The sequence below is a fragment of the Coffea arabica genome, chromosome 7e, assembly GCF_036785885.1.
Source record: "Coffea arabica cultivar ET-39 chromosome 7e, Coffea Arabica ET-39 HiFi, whole genome shotgun sequence".
Lineage (NCBI taxonomy): Eukaryota > Viridiplantae > Streptophyta > Magnoliopsida > Gentianales > Rubiaceae > Coffea > Coffea arabica.
Genome location: NC_092323.1, coordinates 5,514,210 through 5,533,855, shown reverse-complemented (window position 1 = coordinate 5,533,855; position 19,646 = coordinate 5,514,210). Strand labels below are relative to the sequence as shown.

The window sequence follows — 19,646 nt, the reverse complement described above, 5'->3', positions numbered from 1 at the left end:
CCGTAGTCAAGTAATTACTAATAAGTTTTGTGATTAATTTTCGTGTGCTATTTCACTGTGCATGTTTGAGACAAGACTCTACACAGATTTAGAATATTAATTTCGACGAAAAGTTGGAATATCTCTGAACGAAAAAAAAAGTAACGTCTCACCCACACACCCACATATAAATATATCCACTCTCGGAGGGTAGTATTAGTATATAATTTCGTGCTGATAGATAGCTGATGACCATAATATCTGGTAACCTAGTCATAGTTGAGTTACTTGCCAATAAGGGTGACATCCTTGCTGATGATTTACTAAGTTCCTCTATGCATATTGCACTGTCATTACGTAATTTTGAGTAAGATATACTGAAAAGTCTCTCTCGTCTTAAAGTTATTTTATGATCTAAGAAAATTATGATGAGATGTGGCTGCATTGCGGAACTTATTAAATATATATTAATTAGCCGATTTTGTATATTGTAATGATTTGACTTTGACGGAAGATTGGTACATAGAATCCTTGAATAATATATATAAGATGGCAGCCTCATTCCATTCAGAAAAATGTAAAAACACGGAAGCATAACTGATAACCAACCCCCTTTAAAAAGCAAAACCAAAACATGAATTGCAATAATAATAATAAAATTTAATCACCTATGGTTCAATTGCCCAACAATTTCCCTACTCCTAAACAGACGAGATAACACAAGCGAGCAAAAGGAATAAAAGAGAGTGATTCGGAGCATCCGATGCTAATCGTTATGGCGAGAATAATTTAGCAGCGTGAACTTACAACCGACCGCCATCATAACTTATCCCAAATAATATTTCGCTTGCATCATAAACACATTTTCCAATCCACCTTTTTTATATTCCCAACCATCTTTTTATCTCACATACATCACATCACAAAAAGTGCTACAGTAATTATTCCAAATAATATTTCAAATAATACCCTATCCAAACAAATCCATTATTATTATTTTAAACGTCGTTGACTTTTATTCTTCCTTTTTGTTCCGGTGCCCTGAGACGGCGGACTACTCACGCTTGTAGTGTCATCGTGTCTAAATACCTATTGGTTTCTTGATTTATCCCCATAGTGTTTTGTTGTCTCTTTTTTTCCTAATAACATGACATGCATGTATACACAGCTGTATTAATTCATTCATTAGAAAAAATCAAAGATTTCAAATCATGCGGTACAAATTTTATCCCATTTACTTGTCGAGAAGACTTGATTTAGTAGTTAAAATTGAAATTTCAATACGAGATCTTGGGTCAAATTTTTTTTTTCTTTTTCGTTTCTTAAATTCTACCCCTTTTCAGTTAGAGAAAAAATTATCTCTTATTTACTTCTTTACGTATAAATTAAGAAAATGACACACTCCTAGTTTTTTTTTTTAAAACGAGATGTCTCATCTCTCATTTGCACTATATCCCCCATATCATCCCATTCATCTCTTATTTCAAGAAGAGTTTGTTAGTTGAACTCTCACCCTTTGGGCACTATTTTATGCTTTCTTTTGGGGTACTGTATTCATGTCAAGACTTAATATATGGGGTTTTTCCCACTAAAATTTGAGATTTGTGATTGGCAAATAAAGTTACTAATCCAGCAAGAGGAGAGTATAACTCTCCACCTCATGCGAGCACTGAGCAATATTTCAAAAGTCCATAATTCACGTTTTTTTTTTTTTTTTTTGGAGAATTAGTGGGTTTTATTATTATTATTATTATTAATTTCTTTCCGTCGTTGCACCCTTCTTTCGGGCGCGTGATGTACTGTCGCGTAGTTGTTGTTCGCCGCTGGCTGGTTTAAGACTACAAAGGCCTTTTGCTTTTCTGGCTTTTTGTAAACCATTTTTATAGTATTCTGTTTTGTCATGTATCGAGCAGACTTTCTCTCGATCAATATATTCTTTGTTCTTCATGAACAAGTCTCAAATTCGTTGGGAGCAATAAAATCCCAGTTGGTCTCTAACTTTCCACTCTTCCCCTTGTTTTCGTTTTCTGCTTTTAATCTGTGAAACGAACATGCCAGCAGAACACTTGAAAGATTGTTTGAGGACCCTTTACGTGATATTTGCATTCTGCTCTGCCCTCTGTTTGGGTGGTCTCAAAAGTTAGTATTGAAATAGTAAAGCTTTTTGCTATTTCTATTAATCTTTTACCAAGTTTCACGCTTTTTCAGTTGTGCTTCTGCTCTTAGTGTTGTGCATGTTTCAGGTTTATTGGTGGGTCCAATTGCTGGTCTAATACTGATACTAGGGAATGTTGGGGTGATTTTGGGGCTCTTCCCAGCACATATTTTATGGACAGCATACACTATTTTCAAGTAATGACCGTTTCTAAACCTGTGAAATTGTTATGCTTTCCATGCTCTGAATTTGATGCTCGACGACAATCCTTATGTTGGGTTCTTGAATCTTTTTTCCTCAAATTTCTATTTACAGGACAAATAGGTTTGATGCACCCCTGAAAGTTGCTTTCTTTCTGGCTTTGCCTGCCTTATTTGGTATATGGTTAGGTTTAAGCATAGCTGGTACTGTCCTTGTTGGAGTGGGATATGGTTTTTTCACTCCTTGGGTTTCTGCTTTTGAGGCCTTCAGGCATGATGATGAGTCCAAGAAGTTTTTCCATTGCGTTGTGGTACAGTTGGAATTTTGTCTCACCTGCATTCTGCAGTTTATTTACCGTCTCTCTCTCTCTCTCTCATTTAGTTTTTCCTTTCTTAATGGAAATTTAGGATGGAACTTGGGGAACTATCAAAGGAAGCTGCACAGTTGTTCGAGATTTTGCTGATCTGTGCTATCATTCTTACCCACTTTTCCTTAAAGAATTGCGTGAATCCCCCTCTTCAGAGGGGCTTGAAGCTCTTAGGTATACTCTCTGCTCCTTTTGTTTGATGATAATGGGAGAAGAGCTCATTTGAATTGTATTAGTTTAGTGCAAGCTAATTGTTCTGAGAGGTTAGCTTAGGAAGCTGTTGGAATGTGTGGTTTGAGGTAATGTTTCTTTTCTTTTTTTTTAAAAAAAAACCTTGTCTTTTGCAGCAGGAGAAGCTAGACAGAATGAAATTCATGGAATCTCAAGAAGTTATATTGCGTTATGCTTAAGTACTTGTGAAGATACTCATAAATACGATATTACATATATTAAACAGTGGAAGAGAGTGGTCATACCTGCGCGACATATCTGATGCATTATTGGAATTGTCATTTATCAGTTAGGCAAATTTTGTTTGTAGTTATGTTTCTTCTGGAGTAGCTCATTCGTGACAAAAATTTGTTGAAGTTTTTATGTTGCTCATTAGTACACACTCGTTTGTTGCTCGTTAGTACACACTTATTTCTAATTTGCTTCAAACTCTGTTACAGGCTCATCCATGTGCCAGCATGTATCCTTGCTGGGATTGTGGGGCTTATTGTCGAAATCCCTCTGTACGTGGCTATTGCAATTGTAAAGAGCCCATACATGTTGTTCAAAGGCTGGCAGAGACTGATACATGATCTAATCAGCCGCGAAGGGCCATTTCTTGAAACAGCTTGTATTCCGATTGCTGGTTTAACCATCCTTATGTGGCCACTAGTTGTGATTGGCAGCATAATAATGGCTGTTTTCTCAAGCTTTTTCATAGGATTGTATGCATCTGTTGTTGTATATCAGGTTTATTTTCCTGCCATTCTGCTTTAGTTTATTGTTTTTATAATTGAAAGTTTGAATTTATCTGTAAAATCTAAAATGATATGCAGGAAAGGTCATTCAAGAGAGGCATAGCCTACGCAATTGCCATGGTTGCAGAATTTGATGAGTACACGAATGATTGGCTTTACCTTCGAGAGGGATCCATCCTTCCAAAGTAATTAGTTGAATCATACTCGACTTTGATCTGCTAATGTTATTATTCGTATTTAGTTGATAAATGCTTCTACAACTTAATATATGGCTTTCCCTCTTAGACAAGACTAACCAAGTCTTTGGCAGCCAGGCCCCGGTATAGAAAGAAGAAGATATCCAATTCTACGGAATTTTCTATCGGACAAAGATCCTCAGTACAACGAAAATTTGGTACTGATTTTACCCAAGCACCAGCCGTAATTGTACCGAGTTTGTCATCTTCAAGATCAGTGAGGGAGGCAATACATGAAGTGAAAATGGTGCAGGTATGCTCTTCTTGAACAATTGGTGGAGAGTTTTTAATTTTTAGGCTTTATAGCATTCTACCAATTGATACATAAAACTAGATAATGCTTCCAAGTATGTGGGGCTGTTTGGGAGCTTTCATGAGAGTTGGGGTAACTGAGATTTTGTTTAAGTAGGTTGTTGGAACTACATTGGGTTCACTCATCTGGCACGATATATATTTGGCATTGCGTGTGGCCCGAGCTAGTCTCTTCATGTCACATAACCCTGTTTGATGTGCTGGGTTTCATGATACCTCGAAATCTATTAGCTTAGGTTATTGACATCTCGAAACTTAAAAAGTATGTATAGCTAACTTAAAATGTAACAGACACACCCAACTGCAAATGACGCAGGTTGAATTTTGATTGTCCAAAACTCTTCAAGTAGCTCAGAGTTAAGAGTAAAAAGAACATTTTGGAGTTGCAATAGTGGAAAACAATAAAATGGAATATCGAAACAGGTGTCATGGTATGATTTCTTAATTTAGACTTAGCAATAAGTTATGAGATCTCAGGGCACTCTGTCAGCCGTGTTACCAAATTTGACTCGTAATAAAAGATGCAAATTTAGATTTATTACCATAAGTTCTCCATTTTTGGCTGGGGGGGGGGGGGGGGAATAAATGAGGTGGTAACTCATGTTTAGCTTGGAATGCTACAGGTGTGGGGAAATATGATGAGGTCATGTGAACTAAGGGGCAAAGAGTTATTGGACGCCAACGTAATAACACCAGCTGACCTCTATGATTCATTGAAGGCAAAGAATGGTAATGAAGCACCCATTGTAGACATTGGGTTGCCTTGTTACTCATTCTTGCAGGCCATCCTTTACTCCATTAAAGCTGGATCAGCTGGTTTATTGCTTCTTGATGACCTTGAGATCACCTACCTGAATCGTCCTCAAGACAGATTGCTGGACTGGTTTTTCCAGCCTGTTATGGTCCTCAAAGAACAGATCAGAGTAATTCATCTCGAAGAAAGTGAGACGAGGTTCCTGGAGAAAGTACTTCTTTTCGGAAGCAATACTGAACGGTTGAAGGCTTGGGAAAATGGCAGTTTAATACCTCAAGAAGCTCTAAGAGCTGCTCAGATTGAGGGCATCAGCAGGAGGTGAGAAATGCTATTTCTACCTTACAGGTTACTGGCATCATTTTCATGAGTTTAACCAAAAAAAAAAAAGATGGTATTTCAACATTGTCGTGTGTTATTTCATTCCTGTAAAATTCTTAATGTAGTTCATTAACATGGTAGATTGTTTTTTCTTGTAGGATGGTCGGAATGTTAAGGAGTGTCTCGAAATTCCCTACCTATAGGAGGAAATTCCGACACATTGTGAAGGCTCTGATCATTTATTCTATAACTAAGGAGGGATCGAATAAGCCTACATCTTATCCTCTCACAAAGGATGGTTCGATGAGATCAGCATCTGTGAGATCGGTTGCTTCCGTTGAAATTGTGTAACACACTTCTTTTTTTTCTTTTTTTTTTTTGTTGGAAGGGGGGGGGGTGAGGGGTGTTCCATACTTCTACATATTTCTCTAATTAATTATGGAGTCAAAACATTTTATAGGTTATAATTGCCTGCTAAGCTCTAGTGATCAGTGATGAGCAGGTTCTCTCTGCTTTGCTTGAGGAAGCTTTCTTGTACATATAATTTCTGTCCAAGGCTAATACATTGTCGAATTAACCACCAATTTCTGGTGCATTAAGTTGTCTTTTGAGTTTGTACAATTCTTAAATGCTAAAGTACAGTTTACAAGCCTTCTTAGGCTTAGTGGTGCGGGAGGTCAAGGGTTCAAAGCTTGCCTCCCACAAAAATTGTCACAATATGTGACGGTCTTCATTGACCAATTTCGATGGAGTTTCTACTCACATCGAGTCCTCACCCCCTTCCCCCTAGAATAAGTTAGTTTAGGTTATAGGAATTCTATCGTATCTACACAAAAAAAAAAAAAGTACAGTTTACACATAAGACTCAGAATTGAGGAAGATGGTTGTGTTGCTGAATTTTCTTAAATTATGAAGGCCTTGCCGAAGCCTACAAAGTGCAGCACCTACAGGTCACAGGCGGTAAGAGAGTCCAGTGGCTGCCATAACGAGGCCCAACTCATAGTAGAAGGCCTTGGCTGTTTTGAACACTGAAGGGCAGTCCAGCAAGCAGTAAAGCCTACTCAACATGTTGGGCCCCTGTCAAACAAATGAGCCAGGAGGAGGAGCTTTGGACTTTCACAGGCGAACCAACAATGAGGAGCCGCAACTTCTAGAAAGCCCATCTTTCAAATACAGGATTTTTTTTTGAAAAAAAAAACTTATAAACCTTTTATTTGAATTTTTTTTTTCTATTGACTCGAATTCTACCTTTGCTTCTGAGAGAATGATATTATGATGACATTGAAAAGGATGCAAGAGTAAGATGGTGCAATGAGACCGACGCCACCTGTAATTTATCATCCTATGTACTCCATACAATCCTAGTCCCATCACACCATCACGAATTGTACGGACTTAATTAAATCCTTTTGTCTTAGTTTTTTTTTTTTTTTGCTTTGAGATATTCACCCGAAAAAAAAGATATTTTCTTTGAGATACGAAAAGTTTGCCTGCTCATTAGTTATAATGCGATAATTACTAGTCACAGTGCTTAGCTTAGCTTCTTAAATTACCTGTTCTGTTATTGATCACCAGCAATTTTTTTAAAATTTTTTTTGTACGTATACCTGCCAGATTAATGCAAGACCGCGCAATCGTAGCCAAGGTGAGTTTTCCCAGTTAATTAATTAAATTGTTTTAGGGCCAACTAATTGGATTAATCTTATATACACTGTCAGTGTATACACTATGAGCATTGGATATATGACACGTGTGTAAAATTTGAATTTCAAATTCAAAATTTGCTCATGTATCATCAATCCAATTGTGATAGCATATAGTGTATACACTATGAGCATTGGATATATGACACGTGTGTAAAATTTAAATTTCAAATTCAAAATTTGCTCATGTGTCATCAATTCAATTGTGACAGTATATACACTGACTGACAGTGTATATAAAATTTACTCTAGCTAATTAATGTTTTCGATTAATATATTGATTTCCACCACCCTTCCAATCAAAGTAGGTTACATATTGAAGTGCTCTTGCTCATGCATGCTGGATATATAAATCACAGAAGCAGTACTCTGAACTGAAAATGCCAATATCAAGGACTTAACGAGCTATTTCCTCGTGGATTATTTCAATCTTGAGGCTTAAGAAGAGAAAGCCAAGTCGGAAAAAAGTCAGGTTTTATAAAAGTTCAAGCGTTTATAGCTTAAATCAATTAGTATATTGATTGATTCGTGTAGAAAAGGCATTAGTAATGTTTTATTGCTTTATGATGCAAAGGAAGCAGATATGTTATCTGATCCTCGCATCAACTTGATCGATCTCGGCTTACAAGCCAGAATATTATTAGTATTATAAGCACAAGAATTGTTCTCAGTAGTAGCAGTACAATTTTTTCTTTTCTTTTTTAAAAGCCTGGCGATGTTGCCTGTCCTTCTTCTTTCTTGCGTAGGCGTATTTCCTTTCTGGTGATCCCTTCCTTTTTATTTCTATCATCGAATGAGATGAGAGGTAGTACTAATGAGTTAATAATCTCTGGGAGCATATTCTTCCCAATTCATTAAATGAGAATATTGTAGGCTTGTAGCTGACAATTCTCAGAGTACCAAAGTGGGTGGGTGGAATTTAAAACCTAAAAAAGGGGTTGTAACTTTGTTGGCTTTGCGAGTCCCAAACTTCCACGCATTGAAAATTTTGTTTCACCAGATCCAAGAAGAATACCCTGCTGGTTATACATGATCCGCGGCGTCGCTCCTATTATACGGCTAGTACCGTCATGCTGAAAAAGTCTAATGTGAAGACTCAAAAGTAAAACCATCCCACGTAAAGATCGTGATATCTTTACTCTGAATTTAATGTCTGCAGGAACCTCGTTCTGTCATCAATTAACTGTATGTGAATTCTTTGTGAGTTCTCCTTAAGTTACTTTCGGATCGTTCTTTGGTTAATTAGCTGATCGTGGGATCGTGGATTCTTTGTGGATCACCTTTAAATTGCTTTCGGGTCATTCTTTCTTTAACTCTTATGTTTGTTCTAATTAAGTGTGTGTGTGTTATTTCCGTCCTGGAAAAGAAGAAGACTCAAAAGTAAAAGAATAACGCTATTACGCAAAATCCATTTAGCAGCCAAAGAGTCCGCCGTGTTTGGCAGCAGCCACTAGCATTAACATTATTAATGGTCCGACTTTCCAATTAATAAAGCATTGAATAAAGAGTATTGCTTTTATCAACTTCAAAGCATCCTTGGGATTCTAAACCACAAATAGCAGCATTTAGTTAAGTTCTCTTGCCAGCTAATTCTCATCATCCGTTTTACTACTAATTTTGGAATCTATATCCTTCCGTCGTTTCAAAATCGTAACCCTTACACGTGCGGTAGCAAGCCATTACCTAACCAAGCAATGGAACAACTCCTCCCCACTTCCCTCTTCTCTTCTATGCATTAGAGAGTATTTTTCTCTATTACATGTACATCCCAATAAAGTGAAATTATAAATTATTTTTAAAAATCAATACTATTTATGATATATTTAATCACTCGTGTCAGCCATACATAAAATTTCGTATAAAATTAATTAAGTTTTACCTTCTAATTAATCATTACAAATTTCGTTACAATTTTGACTCATTTTTCACTGTTTTAATGTTTCATGTAAATTGAATGTCAAAGTATTCTCAAAACAATATCATGTTTTAGTATGTTGATCTAAAAATTAAAAGAAAATAAGGACACAATCAGATGATTTTATATAGTTATAAAAATTTTAGAGATATATATAAATGGAGGGAACAATGGAGGTAAATTCAATGGAGAGGATCTTAATCCACTAAAATAAAACAAATTATCCTCACTGTAATAATCTGCGGGTAAGCGTATTAAGGTGTGCTAAATTCAAAAGGAATGATGTTATATATACATCTTTCATCCTAAATTCTTGTCTTTGATGTATTAATGAATAATGACTAGTATAACTAACTTTTAAACTCGCACAAGGTGTGAATTTAAATTTAAAAAAGTATAAAATTAGCATCCTAGTTCACCAAAATGTCAATCTTACACAGGAATTTTATATTTGAAAGTCAACTTCTATCGTGCAAGGATATTGTGACTCATACTATGTGTAAAGAAAGATTTCATACAAATCCGATTTTCGTCTACGTGGTTCCATGTACTAATCGTACAACTCTTGATGGACATTTTTGGAGAAATTACGCCAGTGGAAAGTTCTATTTCAGCTCAAGTTGTTTTGACAGGAAAGGAAAATTGTTTTTTTTTTTTTTCCGTAGATCTTCTTTTGTGAAGAAAATTGAGCTAACAAGGAAATTCACTCGGGGGGGAAAAAAAGAAAACGGAAATGCCAAAATAAAAGTGAACCTATTGCAAAAAAAAAAAAAAAAAAAAGAAATTTTTTCTCATTAATTTACATGAATCTGCAACCTGTGACTATTAGGTGTCCTTTTCTTGGTACAAAAAAGTGCGTACTTGAACAGAATTTTGTCCCTCGTACTAACATTATTCTTCTCTTTTATTATTATTATTATTATTATTTTGATAGAAAAGCTCTCGTACTCGACCTTTTATTGAGCAAGCACCCCAATTCCCAAACGGCGAATTATTGTAACCCGAGTAGTAGTACTGTAGTAGTCATAAATATAATGCCCTTTTACCCATGCCTACTGTAAAGTGGGTTCGGGTATCAGAATCAAGAGGGAGCGTATCTCTTTTGCTCAGTTGGCATGAAATAACATAATGCTAGGAGCGAATGGTATAATGGCATCCTAAAACAGCCTACCACCACTGCTCAAGCAGTCTCGCTCCCACCAGAATCAAATATTTCAGGATACCCAAATCTCCAAATCAGTGCCATGCCTTCCCTGTTTCGTTCCACTTTCTGTTACCATGATAATTCCTACTTAATCATTACTACGAGACGTGACGAGGACAAACCATCTCTCCTCCCCACACACTCCATGGTAAAAACTTTCACCGTTGCACAATTGATTAGACTCACCTCCTACAATTGATTATTACCACCCTCACCACCCTTCCAACCACCACCACCACCGCTCCCCACTCCCCCCAACCAAAAATAAATAAATTCAAAGATTTGACCCTTTCTCCTTCCTGATTCATCTTGCCCTGTAGTATAAAGCAACTCAATCCCCGCACCTTTTTCCCCCTCCTTTCTCTCTCTCCTTCTATGAATGATGAAATGATGAACACATAGAAGAACATTTCAATACAAACACAGCTTTATATATACTTACCAACAATTTGTACTGGGGTTAGATAAGCGAATACAGAGTAGAGTGGGGAGTCAAAACTCCAAAAGATGGCGGCATGTTTTACTTACTTTGGGTTGCATGTAAGAATCAGTGGAGTTAATTTAAATTGAAAAGGAGCGTCCTGAAACAGTCGCTCACGCACTTACATGCCCACATGGGGTCACATCACATTAGATCAATTTCCCTGACCTTCAACAAACAACTCCGTTACTTACAAAAAAAAAAACAAACAAATCCGTTACTTACACGGCAAGCTCTGTTCACATTTCACGGTTCTGTTATGCCTTTACGCCCATACAGACTTCTTATCTCCACCTCCTCAGCCGCACCTCCACCACACCACTTCTATCCAAGCAAATGCCGGTATCCACCCAATTAATTATTCCGTCCTGGACTCCTTTACCTCATATTCCTTCCAGCCAACTTTGGTATATTTTAGAACAAATATCATCCAATCATAAACAAGAATGGACCACCAAGTAATCAATAGAAAGAAAGGCATGATGTCAAATTATAAAAGAATATTGATGTCCCTTCTTATTTCTTTTTTTATTTCTTTCTCTTTTTCTTGTAATATGCTTTAGGGGGAAAACGGTGTTAACTGCCATTTGCCAAATATCATGAGAAACTGAAAAATTAGAAAGAAAAATAAAAACTACAGCAGCAGAAGCTGCAGACTTTAGTCAGAGGGATCGGCATCCCGTACTATCCGCCTGCCACATAGAGAGAAACGAAAGAATGCAGAATAGAAGGAGACAGCTAAACGCTAAAGGCGAGGAGGCGGAAGCACCAACACCAACTGAAACTCCCCAAAAATAGTGCTTTTATTCAACCGGGGTTCTTCCCCCAAACGGAGACTGAAATTTTAGAGAAGAAGCTTTTCCTCCTTCATGTTCCTCACCATTGCAAATCTGTACTAAATGTAGCAGTAATTCATAATTTCATTTCACGACCAATTAGCGGCTCCCACATTTCAATGGAACATTTTCTGCATTTCCCAATCAAAATACTACTACTATTTGGACTAAATAGCAATCCCTACTATCTAGTACTATTCTGGCTACCAAACTGAGAATTAAACTGTACAACATATCATCCGGCTGATGCATTAACAAACCAAGACTGCCATTAAAACCCTGACCTGAAAAGTATATCTAGATTCTGCCACTGCTTGCTCTCCGGACAACACTACTGCAACTGGAAGTACTAAATTTGAATTTACGGATGATACCTCCGACCATGCTTCTTTCCTTTCTTGGTGCTTAGCTACCCTAGCTACTCTCGCCACAGTCACGGGTTTACCCGAACCCACTCGTACCGACCTTGCAACGGCTCCTCCTTAACAATGTCAAAGTTATACCTGCATCCAATTAACATGAATTTCGATATTTCAATGTTGTATTGGTGAAAAAATATGCTGCAATAATGTCGTGAAATTTTGCTGCAATAATGTGAAGGGAAGGGAGGAAGAGAGTCAGATAAAAGACGGATCTTCATATATGCATACTTCTGTGCAAATTTCTGTTGGAGGTTTTTTTCAGCTGCGGAGAAGAACTCTTCTAGTTCATCTTTAGATGGCATATTCTTCTCCTCCGTCGATGTGCGGCAGCGGGAAGAGTTTTCCTCGGACGACATGGACGGCAGCCTTGATGCTGTTGTTGACTCCAGTTCGCCTGATTCAGCTTGAACCTCGCCCCACGGCGCCGTTTCTCTCCTGTAAAGCGAACTGTCAGGCAAAAGATGTCAACTTATATAGGAAGGACTGGGGAGAGTGAAAGAGAGAATTTCAAAACTCAAGAAACTTAGCAGCAGTAAACCGTTGAAGATTGATTTTAAATTTCGAATTGAAGGAGAAAAGACGTGGGTAATATATGGTTCGACAGTGAATTAAGTGCATGAATCTTCCTCTCATAGCAGTAATGATTGAAATAAATAAGGCTTCGTCTCCATCCATATTACTACCTCTCTCTGCAGCGGTTTTCCAACTCATACGTCGACGTTGTTACCTCAACAGTCCCCTCTTCCTCCTCCTCCACCTGCAGCACCAGAATTCAATCCAAAAAATTCAAGCCTCGATCATAAGTGTTATTTATTGCGCCGTTAAAACTACAAAAGGACAATCTAATTTTGAAATTTGAAGTTCTTTTTTTTTGGTATATATATAGTAGTATTTGTTTTGGGGACATACCTTTAGATCTACGGATTCCGAAGTGTCGTAGTCCAGCTCACTCGATCCATTACTTGAGCAACAAGACGAGCATGGATCGTCCAACTTACCAGTAGCTGCTGCATTTCCTGTTAAATCATCCAACATCACATTATCATCAACTCTAAGCCGCCGATGACTTCTTAGCTGAACAAGCGACGTCGCATAGCTCAGCTCTCCTCCGCAGCCAACTTTCCTCTTTCTCCCTTCCCCAGCCGTTGCCGAAGCTGCAGGCACAGCTCTGGTCATTTCCGCATCTGTCTCAGCCTCCTCCTCTCCAGTACTCTTATCCTTGTTCATTCTAGCTACTATTATACCTTTCATATCAATCCCTCTCTCTCTCTCTCTCTTCAAAAGAAAAATTAAAAATTTGCAGATCCTCTCTCTCTCTCTCTATGTATATGTATATGTATATCTCTCTCTGTTCAGTCTGCAGCCTACATCATCCGCAAATTCTGTAACGGATTGATATTCTGAGAGGGATAGAGAATTTTTTCGGCACGTAGTACGTGAAGAAGATTGGGTCTGCAAAAGTCTGATTCTTCACTGCAGCAGCTGAGTAATTTCTTTTCCTTTTTTTTTCTGTTTTGTTTTCTGTTATAGAAAGAGAAAGTGCTGGAGAAGGCGATAGATATGGCGACGTTGATTACGACGCTAATGGCTGGCTGGCTGGCTTGCGCGGTTCCTTACTTTAGTTCCTTCTCTCCTTCTGGACGATTTGAGAAATGGGGTTTCTATTGAGCCATCCTCACTAATATATATATATATATATATATATATATATATTGTCTGTTCTCTCTCTGCTGTCCAGTAGTGTGTGACTGTGAGTTCGGCTTCTTATGTGGTCCAGGGGGATGGTGCAAATGGGTCTCTTAAACGCCGTTATATATGACGGGGAGCTCCAGTGTTCTTGGGCTTTGAGTTTTGACGGCTCCGTTATTCAGATCTGGACCATGATTAACACACAAATTTGTGATAATGACGACATATGCTCTTCTAGTAACTCACACTCTTTATTTTATTTTATTTTATTTTTGGGTAAGGAGTAACTCACACTCCAATCGAAATTTTGGACAGTGAATCTGGATTACCTTTTAAAAAAAAAAAAAAAACTCATATTCTAATTAAAATCTGGATTATGTTAAAAACTCACACTGTAATTATGTGGCACGGACAAAATCAGAGTTGCCACATTTGGAAAGGAGCATTCATCACTTTTCGCCAAAAAAAAAGAAAAAAGGGAAACAATTACCATCATCGTTAGGCCACGTGTATCTGGAACGGAGCAGCGAAACTGGGGAAAGTTATACTCATGAGCGGCTGATCATGCCGTTGGGATCACGGATGGAGTACTTTGCAAATATTTCGGCATACGGTTGGTGTAGAACTAGTCGTGTGCTGCACTGAAATTACTCAATTAGCCTTGTTCAAATGTACTCCCATCTTTTAGTCTCTCGTTATTCTTTTGATTGAGCACGGATCCATGTTTTGCATAAATTGACACAGGCAATAGAGCTGTACTTAAAGACCGACTTGGTTTGGCTGTTTGTGTAAATATGATGGTTTGCCTGGCTACTGAGAAAATTGAGGCAAACTTTGGCTTGTCTTGACTTCAGCTTCACGCCTGAAGGGGCAGAAGATGGAAGAAAGTGGCACTACTAATTTTCCTGCCTTATTTATTTTGATTCCTTTTCCTTGCTTCTTTTTCAGTCACTTTCATTTCTTCTTCTTCTTCTCTCCTAAACTTAGAAATCGAGGACTGGTTTTCGATTTGAAGTTTTCACTCGATTTTGTACAAGGATTGAGATTATTCATTTTGAGAGAGATTCCCATATCGGAGGAGAGATTAATTTCCTTTATAGTCCTATGCATCATTTTTGTATTATGGAATGGTATGTACCCCGTAAGTACTAAGACTGGAAACAAAACTGCTTGCATTTTACAGATGTGAGATTTTTTTTTTCCTTGCAATCAATGTTAATTTGAGCTATATGTTACATCAAAAACTCTCTAGTTTGATTAGCTAAGTTAAATAATATTTTAACTTTACCTTTTTTAAAAAAAAAATTAGCACGTGAAACTCATCTTAACAAGTGGTCCAAAAAACTCTTTATCATAACATATCAACGGCAGTGGCCTCATTCTTATAGATATTTTCCTTTTTATTATTAAGTTTCTGTTTTCATCTGTTTTCTCGACCACCGCCAACATTTGGTCGGGGAAGTAGGAAGAAGTACTGGTTTCTTTGTGAAGGCAAATGAGATGGGTAGCCGATTGAGTGGCTATATAGGATAGTAGTAATGCATTTTGAGTTCGGAAATTTGGTGGTGATGGAGGTAGAGGAGGCGTCTAGGTTTTGTATTGGAAAGTAAGAAGAAAAGGAGACAGAGGCGGTAGGTTTAATTGTTGTTGAAGGGGAATGGTCAATGGAGGAAAGTTAAATGACGAAGAAAGAAAGCGAAAAATGTCTAAAATGATGGTAATACTTAATGATTCCAGTGTAATTCTCCCAGCTTGTACTGGCATGACTCTAGGATGTCCTCATAATTACATGAGAAGAAATATTTGACATGGCAATGTCTAAGACTGACTGAAAAATTTTTAGAGCCTTTTCTACTATAAACTTCGAGATTCGAATTTTTGGGTTTGACACTTAGAGACGGAAAAAATATAAGGAGGGATGGAAAGGTAAAAAATAATAAAAAAAAAATTTACACAATAAAAAATAAAGAATATCTAGTTGCAACTTGCAATATGATTTGCAATGCAGCTAGATCTTTTTCCCTCTTTTTTTTCTTAATTTCTCTCAAATTTGATTAATCAAATTAGACTCATAATTAAAGCTCTATCCCAAAAAAAAAAAAAAAAGACTATCATGGTAATTAGGCCTGAAATGGAAGTTGCAAATCCATGGTGCTGTGACGTTGAAAACTGATAGTACAACTAGTGGTGTAGCAATAGCATTTGCGAGTCGGTGGGCGGCATGCACGGATGGTCATTTATTTTAGGGCCATAACGGCACTGCCGATAGGTGCGTAATGATAAGAATGAATGCCTAAATATGCAAAACCCAATCCCTCTCTACATTTTTTTTTTTTGGTCAAAACGTCCTCTCTACATGATTGATTATACCGGAATGGGGCTTCTTTTATTTATTTATTTACTTGTGGACCTGTGGTCTGCGGTTGCGGTGGGCATATTGGAACACCGGCTCCAAAGAAACCTCCTCCTCCTTGTGGGATCATTCGTAGCCGTTAGCACTCTACAGTCTATATTTGCCTAAATAACTCCCTTCACAAAAAAAAAAAATAAAATTCCTAAAATGATTCAATTTCATACTTTATTCCCATATCAGTCTTTTCTGTTGTCCATCTGATCAAATTCAAATGAAAATGAGAAAAAAAGGTAAACCCCTTCATTAGCCATTAGTATAGTCCATAAATTCCATATATGATTATAATATTCTAATCTGTCTTTGTTTGTTTCTTCACTGTAACTCTCTTCACCCACAAAGTCTTGAATAATAGTGTAATGAGAATTTGATTGAATTTGATTAAGAAAGTGTGGAGGAGGTTGCTCATTGTTAAGGGATAAGGTCAGAATATTAGATTAGTAATGAAATTTAGAGTTGAATCATTGTAAGAATATTTTCTGGAAAAAAAAAAGTTATTTTGGCAGAAGACTCGTCTATACTGTCCTTGCCCTCTCAGACTCGCCATGCACTTTTATTTTCCTTTTATATGGTTGCTAGCTAAATCCGTGATCCATGTTTTTCTTTTGTTTTTTTTTCTTTTTAATCCTTTCTTGCATTGTTGTTAGAACTTAGAAGCAGTTACTTGCTACCTGCTTTTTTTTTTTTCCCAGATTTGTTACTATTTCACAAATTCTTGGACATCATTGTTTTACTATTTTAAAAAGCTAGAACAATCCCTTAATTTTGTAGTCTTTCAAGAAATATATGCATGATTACAGTTCACTTTTGAAACAAACATGGTATTGCTTGCTTTATGTGATCCTAATGCCAAAAGGTTTTGATTACCGTTCTGTATTATTTGAGATTCCAATTTCACGACCGTGCATTGGTTTCTGTCATACTTTGCTACTACAAAGTTACGAACTTTGTGATCATATAAAGTACATATCCCGAAGGCACAAATCTTTGGTAAGGTGCATGCTTTGTGATTGAGGCAATAGTCATCCTAATTGAGCTCAATACACTGTGATTAAGTTACTGGTCATGACCCTCTTCAACAACTGTCTTGCTTATCAATTATATAGCTGACATTGTCCCCTGAGAGGGGAAAAAATTATGAATAGGAAGGATTAGGCATTCATTTTCTGTTGATATCCAAATTTGCTTCATACTTATGTGCAGAATTTGGCACAGAAACTCACATTACATATACTCATACAGATGTCCATGTGTTATTGGCGAAAATGTGTCGAAAATCCTTTGACGGGAATTCGAATAATTGTTTGCAAAGTCAAATGAGGTGAGATAAAGTCAAAAAAGAATGAAAATATAACAGTGCATGGACATTATTCTTTTGATGGCAGGTCTTCGTCACCCAACCCAAGCAATGAAGTACGGAGCAGACTTGCTTAATTATCAATTACGCTAGCTAGACAACGTGAACCACCCCATCACTAGGAAATGTAGGGTGAGAAATGACCTTTAATTTGCACCATAAAGTATAAACTACAAAGTAGCTGGCAGCCTAAAAGTCCGAGAATGCTTGAAATTAACATGCTAACTTAACCCCACCTTGCACCTTAATTAGCACATACGAATAAATCAATTAGTTAACTAGACAGGGCACGACATTTTAGGACATTGATAATGGATAGTAATAGTGAATACTTTCACAGAAATCAGTAGCGCCATCTCTTTCCCTTTGACCTTTAAACATTTGGCTCGTTAAGGGGCTTCTTTGGAATACTAAGACAAACAATACATGCCGGTTAAAATGGCTTTGTTTCGATATCTCATTATTTTAAATAATATTTCGCGTGAATTATAAACACAATTTTTAATCCACCTTTGTATATATTCAACCACATTTTTATCTCACATACATCACATTACAAATAATATTGCTACATTGTTATTCGATTAATTACCTCTTTCCTTTTGTTTGGTGCAGACTTTCATGGTTTCCAAGCTTAGGATTCTCTTAACTAGACTTGCATGCTCCTATGGCTTTACTGATCAGAGGACCAATGGTTTCAATTTGTTATTTTTCGTAAACGCTTTGTCGTCATGTATTAGCTTGCGACTTAACTTACGTCCTTTGGGACTTGAATATTGTCTTATATTTGGATGTCTTGGCCAAGAACTTCAGATTTGGGTATCATTTTTAAGAGTCAAGTTGGAACAGAAAAGGTGAAAGACAAGAAATCTCTATGCTTTGCACTGTGAAACTTGAGTTAAAGTTCTTGAAGCATGACGAATTCTAGTTTTCTCGTTATCAGTGTTCTATTTTTTTTTTTTTTTTGGTACGTATTGGTGTTGCAATTCATAAGCCTTGTCCTAAATTTTTTTTTTATCGTGTAAAAGTTGATTTTAAAAAAACTGAATAAAAAATCAAAATAAATGCTTCTGATTTTCAGCTTTTTAAGCTAAAAAAATCTAATATCAATACATGAAAAGTAATTGGAAAATGCAACAAAATAATTTTTTCAAAATCCAAATCTAAAATTAGGTTTTAAAAATCAATTGAGGATAACGCTATATGCTAGGAATGAATCAAGATTTTTGTAGAGTAGAAGAATAACATTAACTAATAATTGCTTGGTGGATTAGATTTCATAACCACATTTCTTTAGGTTGAAATAGGTAACCAAAACTTATAATAAGATCTGCTTCATTGGTGCTTTGGAGCACTCGTTAAGAGGGACTTTATTGAAAAATATTGCATGCTCAATGTGAATTATGTAATATACTACCATATGATATACTAACATCAATTATTGATTATCAAATATATACTAGTCCATCACGTGACATGTTAATATTTTTTAAAAATGAGATTTAAATTATAAAAGTGTCTAATTGTGGAGTACAACAAATATCAGTGTAAGCATTGCATTGTGAGTTTCATATAAATTTAGTACACTAACTAGTTTCTACTATTTGACAATGGGATTGGGAGCAACAAAAGGCAATAGTCGGATGTCTGGGGGAAAGAAACTAACATCGCAGTGATGGTACTTTAATGAATAATCTGCTCCCTAGAATAAGCCATGTTACTACGTGAATTTGCGGTGCCCGCGAAATTCAAATTTACAAAGTAAAAAGCAACTAACTAGCTGTACTAGTGATATTATGGTCCTGGGATCAAGGATCAAGAAAACATAAAGATTCCTGTGAACTGTGATTATAGGGTTGGCACGGAAACTTAGAGCAGATTTTGCCCGTATTGAGATCAGGGCCGCAGTCTTGCGAAAAGTGCCTATTGGATCTTTCACGGTAGTTAAGGACCAAATTTACCATAATATGCTGGATTTTGATTGAAAAAAAAAAAGAAGAAAAAGATGACCAAATTAACCTCATACGCTACACAACTGAATTTTTGTACTAATTATATACTTTTTGATGTAATTATTTATTTTTTTGTGAAAAATTAAATGTTGATGAGAAAAAGAAGGGGGATATAGATGAATCTGGAATATGGATAAGACTTGAAGGAAGATAAAGAGATGCGTAACATAAAAAATTGTCCAGTTTAGTAATAATGTTAAAAGTTGAGGATATCTTTGATTGTATGAAAAAAATCAGGTCGGGATTAGAATCCACAAGCGCCTTAAAAGCTGCCTTTGGCTTTGTTTGGATTGCATTTTTTTGAATTTTTTGTAAAAAAATTACTGT

General features: G+C 36.6%; 2 protein-coding genes across 3 annotated transcripts; one reads left to right on the top strand and one right to left on the bottom strand.

Annotated features, from left to right (window-relative positions):
* Positions 1-1,845: 1,845 nt before the first annotated feature.
* On the top strand, positions 1,846-5,885 carry LOC113701528 (uncharacterized membrane protein At3g27390). The gene is made up of 9 exons (XM_027222239.2): positions 1,846-2,118; positions 2,223-2,331; positions 2,450-2,645; positions 2,743-2,876; positions 3,374-3,662; positions 3,749-3,855; positions 3,985-4,159; positions 4,842-5,290; positions 5,449-5,885. The coding sequence occupies exons 1-9, from the start codon at positions 2,031-2,033 to the stop codon at positions 5,639-5,641; spliced, it is 1,740 nt and encodes a 579-aa protein (XP_027078040.1). The 5' UTR covers positions 1,846-2,030; the 3' UTR covers positions 5,642-5,885.
* A 5,610-nt stretch (positions 5,886-11,495) lies between these two features.
* Positions 11,496-13,525, bottom strand: LOC113700446 (cyclin-dependent kinase inhibitor 1). Of its 2 annotated transcripts, none has more exons than XM_027220898.2 (4): positions 12,761-13,525; positions 12,535-12,608; positions 12,080-12,298; positions 11,496-11,932 (listed from the first exon to the last, which is right to left on the bottom strand). In XM_027220898.2, the coding sequence occupies exons 1-4, from the start codon at positions 13,100-13,102 to the stop codon at positions 11,863-11,865; spliced, it is 705 nt and encodes a 234-aa protein (XP_027076699.1). In that variant the 5' UTR covers positions 13,103-13,525; the 3' UTR covers positions 11,496-11,862. The 2 variants fall into 2 exon arrangements, with proteins under 2 accessions (XP_027076699.1, XP_027076698.1); XM_027220897.2 differs by having other exon boundaries at positions 12,080-12,286; positions 12,761-13,523.
* Between the last annotated feature and the right edge of the window lie 6,121 nt (positions 13,526-19,646).

Excerpts from the sequence above, each read along its gene's own strand:
- LOC113701528 (XM_027222239.2), top strand. The coding sequence starts at position 2,031 with ATGCCAGCAGAACACTTGAAAGATTGTTTGAGGACCCTTTACGTGATA. Across the intron at positions 2,119-2,222 it reads CTGTTTGGGTGGTCTCAAAA|GTTTATTGGTGGGTCCAATT; the intron begins GTTAGTATTGAA and ends TGCATGTTTCAG. Across the intron at positions 3,663-3,748 it reads CATCTGTTGTTGTATATCAG|GAAAGGTCATTCAAGAGAGG; the intron begins GTTTATTTTCCT and ends AATGATATGCAG.
- LOC113700446 (XM_027220898.2), bottom strand. The coding sequence starts at position 13,102 with ATGAAAGGTATAATAGTAGCTAGAATGAACAAGGATAAGAGTACTGGA. Across the intron at positions 12,609-12,760 it reads CGGAATCCGTAGATCTAAAG|GTGGAGGAGGAGGAAGAGGG; the intron begins GTATGTCCCCAA and ends CTGGTGCTGCAG. Across the intron at positions 11,933-12,079 it reads CAACAGAAATTTGCACAGAA|GTATAACTTTGACATTGTTA; the intron begins GTATGCATATAT and ends AATTGGATGCAG.